Below are 11,339 nucleotides of genomic sequence, written 5' to 3' on the forward strand. Positions count from 1 at the left end.
TTGAATTCCTTATATAACTACACAGTAACAAATACTTAATTAGTAATGTAAGATTACAATGGATTATAATATATAACATAAAAATATAAATTTTTTGAATCGAACTCATTTTATGTATCTTACTCCTAGTCACATTTCTAGAAACTTCAACGAATATCATAATATTCCATGTTGACTCTAATAATAGTTTTCAGTAATATATTCAATATAGAAAATATCTTTGCGCATCTCCCCTCCCTAAATAAAATGTACTGTAGGGAAAATCATAATCCAGTTCAAAAATCTGCACTAGTCAATGTACATATGCGAATGAAAATATATGTATCTGCGTAAGTTACTTTTCTTTCCTGTACGAATCCGGCACGCAAATTTAAAAGTGCTAAAAGACACTTCAGTGGCGACGAGGATAACGGACATTAAAAGTTATATTTTCGGACTTAAATAATCTTATTTACAAGTATTCAACGAATTTTATTTCTTGTGAGGTGAAATTTATCAGTGACACACGTGTCCATCATGCCGGGCGATCGAGCAGCGGCGACGTCGGCAAACACATCTTTCATCGGTCAACTACGAGAATTTCAGTTGAATATCACCGATTGGAATATTTACAAGGCAAGGTTGAAAAATTATTTCAGTGCTAATGATATAACAGACTCTGATAAGAAAAAAGCAATCTTTCTCAACATGCTGGACGAAGAATCTTATAAAATCATCTTCAGCATATGTAGTCCAGAATTGCCTGAAGCAAAAAGTTTTGATGCTCTGATACAATTATTTGATAGACATTTTCAACCGAAGAAGTCAGTGTTGGCTGAACGTTTCAAATTCTTCGCTTCAAGAAAAGAGCCGGAAGAAACAATTCGAGAGTGGGCTGCACGCTTAAGGAGTTTGGCAGTCTCTTGCGAGTTTGAGGCTGAATTGGACATTTGTTTGCGAGATCGTTTTGTCTGTGGTTTTGGAAAAGGGATCATTCTAGACAGACTCCTGGAAGAAGACAAAAATATCACATTTGAGCAAGCGATCACCGTAGCAGAAAACAAAATGGCGGCATCCCAAAGTTATCAAATTTCGCAATCAGTCAAGACCGAACCAATCAACCTCATACGCAACCGCAGCAATGACAGGCCACGTCATAGGTCAGGTGACCAGAGACACGCCGCCGCAGAGAAATCATCAGGAAAACCAAAGCAACATGGATGCTCCTGTTGTGGGAAAAAAGGACACACAAAAGATAAGTGCTTTTTCAAAAATAATTATTGTAATTTTTGTAAAAAGAAAGGTCATTTTTCAAGTGTCTGTTTCAATAGAAAAAACAAAAATCAACATAATTATATAAACAATGATACTGTTGAAATTCCTGATCAAACAGATGATGTTCCATTATATGTTTTGAATGAAAATAATGAAAACATTCCTTTTCAAATTGATATAATGATAGAATCGATAATTATTTCTTGTCAAATCGATTCAGGAGCCAGTATCTCTTGTATGTCAGAAAAATTATTTGAAAAAAAATTTAAAAGAACGCATAAGTTAAAACCATCTGATAAGTCTTTATACTTTTACAATGGAACTAGAGTTCAACCTTTAGGCATATTACCATTAAATGTAAAGTATAAAAATGTTGTAAATAGTATAAATTTTTACATTATGAAAGATGGTGGTGCACCAATTTTGGGAAGAGATTTCATGAATATGTATAATATTGGTTTTTCTAATTTACAATTTATCAATGATGTTGATGGAAAGACTAAATGTTTAATTGCCGAATTTCATGAAGTTTTTTCTGAAGGTTTAGGAAAATTTAATAAAGGAAATATCAATCTAAAATTAAAGGACACTTCAGTTACGCCAAAATTTTTTAGAGCTCGTCCTATTCCATATGCTCTACAAGAACCTGTTGAAAATGAAATTAATCGTCTGCTTTCTCTAGGCATCATCTCTCCTGTGGATTATTGTAAATGGGGAACTCCAGTAGTACCTGTGTTAAAGAAAAATGGGTCTGTGAGGCTATGTGGCGACTACAAGGTTACCATTAACCCTTGTATCGAAGTCGACCAATACCCCCTTCCACGCATTGAGGATTTGTTTAGACGTCTACAAGGAGGATCTCAGTTTTCGAAAATGGACCTCTCTGATGCATATCAACAAATCTGCTTAGATGAAGAATCGAAAGAACTTACCACGATTGTAACACATAAGGGTTTGTTCAAATATAATAGACTGACTTACGGAATTTCCTCAGCACCTTCCAAATTTCAAAAATTGATGGAATCTTTACTAAGTGGTTTGGAAGGAGTAGTAGTATTCCTGGATGATATTTTAGTCACGGGTAAAGATGAAATCGAACATTTAAGTAGATTAAGAGAAGTTTTGAAAATATTAAAAAATTCTGGTCTTAAATTAAGTCCATCGAAATGTAAATTTTTTCAAAATAGTGTTGAATATTTGGGTTATATAATAGATAGAGAAGGTTTACATACAAGTGAATCTAAAACTTTGGCAATTGAAAATTTCGTTGAACCTAAGAATGTAAGTGAGCTGAAATCTTTTTTAGGCATGGTTAACTACTATGGTAAATTCGTTAAAAACCTGTCTACTGTTCTTTATCCCTTGCATCAATTACTTAAGAAAGATGCAAAGTGGGAATGGACAGAAAGTTGCAAAAAATCTTTTCAAAACATTAAATATCTGTTGAAATCAACAGAAGTCTTGGTTCATTTCGATCCAAACTTAAAAATTAAATTAACTATAGATGCTAGTCCTCACGGTATTGGGGCAATATTGAGTCATACTTATCCTTCCGGAGCTGAAAGACCTATTGCTTATGCTTCAAAGTCGTTAACCAGGGCTGAAAAAAATTACTCTCAAATAGAACGCGAGGGCCTTGCTATAATTTTTGGAGTCATAAAATTTCACCAATATTTATACGCTAAAAGATTTACCTTGGTAACAGATAATAAGCCTTTGATGGCAATTTTTGGAAATAAAAAATCCATTCCTCAATTTTCGGCAAACAGGCTTAGACGTTGGGCTGTCATTCTTTCGAACTACGATTATGAAATTGAATACGTCAAATCTACAGAAAATAACGCAGATGCCCTGTCTAGAATGTTGCCTGAAACTTCAACACAAGACACTTTTCAGAATGATGTTGATTTACCTTATTGTAATTTCTTAGCAAAAAGTGATCGTTTTCCGGTAAATTTTGAGGAGGTTCAGAAGGAAACACTCAAAGATGTTGAATTGAGTAAAATTAAGGATTTAATGATCAAGGGTTGGCCAAAGTATGTAAATGACCCAAGTATCCGACCCTATTTTTCAAGACGATCTGAATTTGCCATATCTGATAATTGTTTGTTTTGGAACCATCGGATTGTGGTTCCCACTAAATTACGTCAAGATTTTCTTGGGAATTTACATCTGAGTCATTTGGGTATTGTAAAAATGAAAAGTATTGCCAGATCTCATTTTTGGTGGCCTAACCTAGATAAAGATATTGAACGTTTGGTTAAGAAATGTATTGGTTGTTCAAGTAATTCTAACAATCCTCCCAAAGTCCCTTTGGCAGGATGGAAATGGCCAACAGAAGTGTGGCAAAGACTGCATATTGATTTTTTAGGGCCTATTAAAAATAAACATTATCTGATTGTTTTGGATGCTCATTCTAAATGGCTTGAAGTATTTGAATCTGCATCTACGAGTACCCAGATGACAGTTAAATTTTTGAGACAATCGTTTGCCAGGTTTGGTTTGCCTGAAACAATCGTTTCCGATAACGCTTCTTGTTTCACTTCCGCAGATTTTCAAGATTTTCTAAAAAATAATAATATTTCTCATGTAACTAGTCCACCTTTTCATCCTCAATCGAATGGTGCTGCGGAAAATTCTGTTAAGACTATTAAAAATTGCCTCAAGAGGTCGTTTTCGGAGGGCACTCCTGTGGACACTAACACAATTCTTTCGCGGTTTTTATTAGATTATCGCACTACCAAGCACACTACTACTGGTGTGAGCCCATCTCAACTTATGTTTGGCAGAAATATAAGAACCAGATTTGATGCTTTACTACATAAGTCACCCTGTAAGTCTATAGAAAATAGGGTAAGACATAATCAACAAGTACAGAAGCAAAATTTTAAGGGTAAAAATAAAGTTAATTTCGAGGTGAATGATGTTGTCATAGTTAAAGATTATAGAGATCCAAATTCTGTTAATTGGATAAAAGGCCAAATAGTCAAGAAAGTTGGCAAAGTAACATTTCTAGTCAAAATTTTCACTTTGGATAGAATATGGAAAAGACATTCGAATCAAATTATGAAGACATTTAATGACATTAATTATCCAGTAAAAAATGTAATTAATAATGAAACAATTCTTAATTCAAGCTCAGAAACAGATGTAAATAGGGATAATGTAGAAGTAGATCCACCTGTTGTTCATTCAGATAGACCAAAAAGAATTGTTAAACCTCCAAAACGTTTCGTTCCATGATACCTGAATTGTACATTTATATTTGTAATATTTAGTAGGTATAAGTATGTAAAATTATCAAATTTGAAATGTATAGTATGTTAACTTACCTTATAAAAAATTATTATTGTTAATTGCAAAGGGGGAAGAATGTAATATATTCAATATAGAAAATATCTTTGCGCATCTCCCCTCCCTAAATAAAATGTACTGTAGGGAAAATCATAATCCAGTTCAAAAATCTGCACTAGTCAATGTACATATGCGAATGAAAATATATGTATCTGCGTAAGTTACTTTTCTTTCCTGTACGAATCCGGCACGCAAATTTAAAAGTGCTAAAAGACACTTCAATTAAGCAGTTGCAAATTGAACAAAACAAAATGGCCTAATTATCACGTCATGTCTTCTTAGGCATTGCGCATGTCTGAAGCTTCTATGGAAGTTACTTCGTAAAATGTCGGGATCAGTTTGAAGTGTTCTATCGAGACATTGACATTATAAAACAGTGACTTTATAGCTTTTCGGTTCAGTTTGTGATTACTAGTGGAATTTTTCTATTGCGAGTTGCGACTCCCGGCATTTCCAAGGGAAGCGCGGTTTCAATGTGCGATCCTGAAACAACATACAGGGCGAGTCTTTGACTCGTACAAATATTTCAACAGTAGATTCTTGAGATCAAAGTAAACATTTTTTCCTGTACCATTTTCCAAATTGGCTCTGTTTAAAAGATACAGGCTGTTGAAAAACCATAAGAAACGTTATTTTCAGTGCTATCTTACAAACTGTTTTTGGATTAAATGAATTTCGGAATATAGTGTTTCATTTATCTGATGATATTAACCACGTCTTCCAGTTTTCTCATTATGACCATTATAAAATAGAATTTTATTAATCCTTGGAGACATACAAGTATGTATAGGATAAGTTAATAATGAAAAGAACAGATACCATTCCCCACAAAAGACATTATCCCCTAAGAATTCTAGTTCCAGTTAATCTGAGCGTACATCTTAAAAATGGGACGAATTGAATTCTCCGTTTTCGAATTAGGGTGGAAATAAATTGTATTATAAAGCATATGGCGAAAGAAAGTATTGAACAATAACACAAGTGTCTTAACTAATTGTGCGATATTTTCGAAACGACTTGAGATATTCAAACGAGATTTGACGAGAAGGCACACCTCATTACGTTGTACAACCCGTCTTCAGCAACTAGGTACAGTTGCTCCCTTGTTTTCTACCTACCTCTAAGATGCACCACGGTTTAGTCAAAAATGACCGATCGAAAAATAAAGTTTTCTAATTGTTTCATGAAAATACAACCGAAATTCAGAACACAATTATTTATAACAATAGATATCATCGCAAGAAAAAAGCTTTTCGAATAACAAAAATTTTTGAAGATACTACCTCCAGCTAGGATATAAGGGTTCAGTCTTTTCTTTATCTAGAGTGTTAGGAGAACAAAGTATTTCCGATCGTGCTACTACAGAACATTTCCGATTTCAAATAACTCAGAGTGAATATGTTTACAATGTTTGGAAAACCGTATACCAGTCGAAAGCTAGTAACTCTTCACATAAAACTCTGAGAAAAGCAATAGATTTCACAATGAAAACCGCCAAAAATTCAGTATTACTTATTCAATAATCAAATACCAATCATAAGGTGCATTATTTTATCTAATCCTTTCTTTCAAAAATTAGCTGCCTCGCTTTGTTAACTACTAATAGTGTTATTTAAAGAGTTTCTCGATCTAGGTACGACCGCATAAGTGTTCTCTGCATTCATGTAAAATTGATTCTCAAATACTTCTCAGAATTCTTAATCTTCCTTAGAAACTTAGGCATATTCGTGATTCCGAAAGGGTGTGTTTTCTACCTGCTACTCTTATCTTCGGACAATTTTTCATTCGTTGCTGTCATATTTGTATTCTTATGTAGACAACATTCTTCATTTATGGCTGTCGAAAAATATTTTGAAAGGAATTTTGATTGTATGTTTCTTATCTACATTTATCTGTTAGGATTTGAAAGAAATATTATAAATGAAAGAACTAAGCAGGTATATACTGAAGAATTGCTTAAAAAATATATTTTCCATTCTAGGGGCGGTATATTTCGATGACTTCAGAGAAATAATACTTTGAAGTGGTACCGACTCCACATATGTGCTGAGAATAAAAAACTCATTCTTAATAACTGAATTGACATATTTTCAGAAAATATATTAATCTAACTTTTTTATTGCATGAGACGAATATGTTTTATTTTCGGCTCCCATGACGGACATTAAATCAATATTTAATTTTATTCCTGTCAAAAATTGCCGGAAAAAAATGAATAGCATGGATAGTGAGCACTGTGAGCAATAAAAACATGTCGAATTTTGTTGAAAAAAATAGGTAGGGAAAATTTGTCCTAGGATTCATTTACCGCGTTCGGCAATACCATCCGAGAGCGGACGAATATTTTAGTCACGTGACAACAAATCATATGTAAAAACGGAATCCTTCGTTCAATAGAACGTTTATCCTGCATCGGAATACAGTAAACGAACGATTCATAGCAATCCGAGATGTCTGAGGTAATTGCCGAACGCGGTAATTGAATAGAATGATGGCAATAGCCCATAGTGTCCTAACAACCTAGTTTTAGGTATATACAGCTTTTTCAGATAAATTTTGAGTGTCGACATTTACTATGCGCCTCTGGAATTTTCAGGGTAGTTCGAGTTTTTTCATGGAAAGAGTTCGGCAGAGTTTTAGGCATCTTCAATTTAATCGGTTTTCTTTTTTCGGTAAAAGACCGCTCCGATTATGAGTTTGAATAGGCGCGTTATTGAGATTTCATCGACACATGAACCTGATAGTGGACCAAATAAAATGAGAAATGATGAGTATGAATCACATGCATATTATATCCTTTCTCATTTTCATCGAGAACGCGTTAGCTTTCAAATGAAAATATTTATATTCAAAAAGTTATTGAGAAATCCATGGACACTAAACTTTCCTCCAAATCGAATAGATTTGCTTAATACATTGCAAGGAATTGCATAAGAATTATATAATTATTATGCATTATCATTCATATTCTCGTAGAATATGAAAAAGAATTAAATTCCTTAATTTCCTTATATAACTACACAGTAACAAATACTTAATTAGTAATGTAAGATTACAATGGATTATAATATTTGACATAAAAATATAAATATTTTTGAATCATACATATTTTATGTTTACTCTCTACTCCTAGTCCAGAAAATTAGAAGAATATCATAATATTCCATGTGACTCTAAGCATAGCTTTCAGTACATTTAGCAGTAGCAAATTGAACACAACAGAATGGCGTCATTATCACGTCATGTCTTCTTACGCATTGCGCATGTCTGATACTCCTATATAAAGTTACTGCCTAAAATGTCAGGATCAGTTTGAAGTATTCTTTCGGGACTTTGACATTACAAAACTGTGATTTTATATCCTATCGTTGTAGTTTGTGATTACTAGTGGAATTTTTCTATTGCAATGGATATGTGAGTGTTATTATGAATTCTTATATTTTTTCCTCTTTTATTTTCCAATTACGCCGTAATTACTTTGTATATTATTCTAATACTACCAATATTAAACCCTGTTCCTAATTCGCTAATATAATTTAGCAGATTTCGTAACAATTAATTTGACAACTGCAAATGACAGTTATTGTCATTTCCAAATTGATTGAATCCACATTCTCCCATCTGTAACTAAGCGAGGAACATATCAGACGAAGAGTGTTTAGTTACTACTGTCTTGTTTCTGCGCACTCCGTTCTAATTAAAGTATTTCTGTATTCGTGACAGACAATTTGGAAATTTTGTGAAATTCTTCACTAACGTGCTAAATCAATAATAGGTACTTCTCGATATGTTGATGTTCAAATGTTCTAATAAAACTTTCCTCACGCTGATTTACCTAGCCTGCTTACTTATGATGTCTTCCATAATCATAAAATTTCTCATTTCTTTCTTGTCTCCAATGTTAATTCTTCAATTTGACTCTCATTTGGTTGATATCTGTATTATTCAAATTCTTGTATTATATATACGTGAATCATGGAATTTATTATAACTATTTCCTTCCCATTTCATTTATCTCTCAATAAAAAATTTTGTTAATTTGCCAAAATCAAAACTTCAATAACTATGATATATACGCACATTGATTTTCCATTCGAAAACAACAACTGAACAAAAGAATTCTTTAAGCCGAGATACCTCTTCTCTTGAGATTTTGTGAGTGTTATTATTGTTACACCATTTTTACGTTAATTAGGACTCGGCTTACAACTTTGAACAGAAATGAGACGGGTCACAACAAAAATTTTGTGAATGGTTTGGACGAATTTTATTAGTGAGTGTTTGAACTTATATTCATTCATTTTGAACTGGTGTGTTGGCCTGTCTGTAGATCGAACGTATCGTAATAAATTATACCTATCATGAAAATCAGTCACGTAATAATAATAATTGAATTGTTCGCGGTATAATTCAGAAATCGGGAAGTAATTCTATAGTTTAATTAATGCGAAACTAACAAACCAATCCATATTGACCGTAGGATGATTCATCCTTGTGCATTGGAGTAAATGGTGATACCAAGGTATGATTTGTAGACAATGTTATACCGCATGAACTCAAAAATAAAATTCTGTTTATAGGCGGTACTGTGAAATCATTATAATCGATTCTAAATCTTTTTTTTTTGTTTCTAATCCGAAATTTGCACAATGGAAGAATCCCATGTTTACAGGTGATGTTGATTTTTTATTATTTTTGTATTGTTGGAAATTCGAATTTTCAGCTGCTATCAAAACCAGTAAGCGCGACCGTTGACACTTGCCAATAAGTCAACCCGCGAGCCAATGAAAATCGTACGAGTGGCGGTCTTCTATAGGTACTAAGGTAGTCAATGATCATAAAGAGTGTGGGGACGTGCCAATAACTTGCCTCGCGCTGCTAGTGATGGAGTGGATGAATGAGAAAGTTACCTCATTATGCATACCATAATGTTATTATGTAGTTCGAAGGATTACAAAGTTAGGATCGAAAGAATGGCTTAATTGGCTATTGGAAATGGCGGTTAGTTTTGCAGTTGAGAAAGACTATGTGGATGTGGAGGGAAGAAATAAGAATTCTTTTTTGCAAGAACTGATTATCGCAGATGACAAATGAAGCAATTCGTCAACATTGTGCGCCTATATGCCACCACATACCTACATATGTAGACTTTTTTACATTACCTTTAACTCCCTATCAATCGACCACGTACCCGCACTAGTCCAACCTCAATTGAGAGTCACCTAAAGGCGGGATGTGATGTGATGTCACTGTCGGGTATGAGTCTCTCTGCCCACTCGTTCATCTTCTCTATATCCTTTTTGTTGAAATTTTTTTTGTCTCTTAGTTCTAATCTTAGGTTTCAGTACTTTCTTTTTATGTTTCGTTATGCTTCGACCCTGTGATCCAGCCTGCAGTATATCATGATGTGTTCCATGTCTTCACGCCCTGTTCTGCTCTCGCACTCTCCATCTGTGGGTCTCAATTTAAATATGCTTAGGTAGGCTAACATGTGTTCATGCCCAGTCAACAACTGAGTTGCTTTGAATGTCAACCCGAGTCTCTCATTGCCTAGATCTCTACAATACTTGTAAAATTCTCTCATTGTCTCGCCTCTTTTCCACACAAGTTGCCATTCGTCAATCATGATCTACATTTAAATATTTCGTCTTTCTTTCTTGTCTGCCTTGAAGGGAGAGGGAATAGCAGAGTGATTTTCGCGCAGGAAAGTCATGCACCGATAATGTATTCTGTTTACAACAGGTTATTGAGAAAAAGGCAGCTAGAAACATGGAAACACATATAACATTCGTGGACCTTTAAAAAGCGTATGATACCGTTGCAATTTCAAAACTGTTGGAAGTACTGGAGCAGTCTAATATAACTCATACATACATACAGGCATTGAAAGAACTATATATAGACTCAAAATCTAAGGTTATATTGGGCAGATATGTTACCAAGGAGTTTCCAGTAACGAAAGGCAATGAGAGGGATGCTGTATCTCACCAACCCTCTTCAAAATATACATATCCAAAGCTTAGAATAAAGCTTTTTCTCTGATTAATAAAAATTGACTCTACTGCTAAGCTTGCACCCCAGAAAATTACTCCATATCTGATCAAAGATTCATAGTTTGCGTAGTATATTGTCTTCTTGGTATCAATGTCCCTGTATATATTGACTACTCTCATAGCATAGCTTACTTTGTTCAACTCATTCAATAGTTCTTCTATATGTTTTGTCCATTGTAGAAATTCATCCAATAAAAACCCCTAGAAATTTGGTAAATGTTGATGTTTCCACTTTGTCCTCACCCAAATCAATCATCAGTTTGTCCTCTTTCAATCTGTTGGAACGAAAAACCATAATGTCCGTCTTCTTTCTATTCAAACTGAAATTGTGCCCTGATAGCCACGTTGGTATACAACTTCGCATTTCAGCCGCAGTTCACTTATATTACGTTCCGCTATTAAATATTTGGAATCATCCACACAATTCGTCGACTCGGTATCTTCGATCGAATCTGCTACTTCACACATATCATTTATCATTAGGTCCTTTCGTTTGCATAAAAAGTGTAGCACTTTTCTACACTTCGAGTGTAGAAAAGTGCTATCTCATGCAATGGTAGCGAATTTCGTGAACACTTCGTAGAGGTTCTTGCGTTGATGTAATTATAATTTTTAGATTCTCTCCTACACACAGGCAACCAGCCAGATACGGAGTGCGTATAATTTTTAATTATAATG

The 11,339-nt window shown here is 34.0% G+C and overlaps 1 protein-coding gene across 1 annotated transcript; it reads left to right on the forward strand.

Moving 5' to 3' along the window:
* The first annotated feature begins 516 nt into the window (after nt 1-516).
* Nucleotides 517-4,497, forward strand: LOC123321020 (uncharacterized protein K02A2.6-like). The gene is made up of 2 exons (XM_044908523.1): nt 517-1,210; nt 1,796-4,497. Exons 1-2 carry the CDS (start codon nt 517-519, stop codon nt 4,495-4,497), a joined length of 3,396 nt encoding a protein of 1,131 aa, XP_044764458.1.
* Nucleotides 4,498-11,339: the final 6,842 nt, after the last annotated feature.

This window comes from Coccinella septempunctata, chromosome 9, assembly GCF_907165205.1.
Source record: "Coccinella septempunctata chromosome 9, icCocSept1.1, whole genome shotgun sequence".
Classification (NCBI taxonomy): domain Eukaryota; kingdom Metazoa; phylum Arthropoda; class Insecta; order Coleoptera; family Coccinellidae; genus Coccinella; species Coccinella septempunctata.

Bases quoted from the DNA above. Each gene is read 5' to 3' on its own strand.
- LOC123321020 (XM_044908523.1), top strand. From the start codon at position 517: ATGCCGGGCGATCGAGCAGCGGCGACGTCGGCAAACACATCTTTCATC. The intron at 1,211-1,795 runs GTGGGAAAAAAG...TTTTTTCTGAAG, and splicing joins GCAACATGGATGCTCCTGTT to GTTTAGGAAAATTTAATAAA.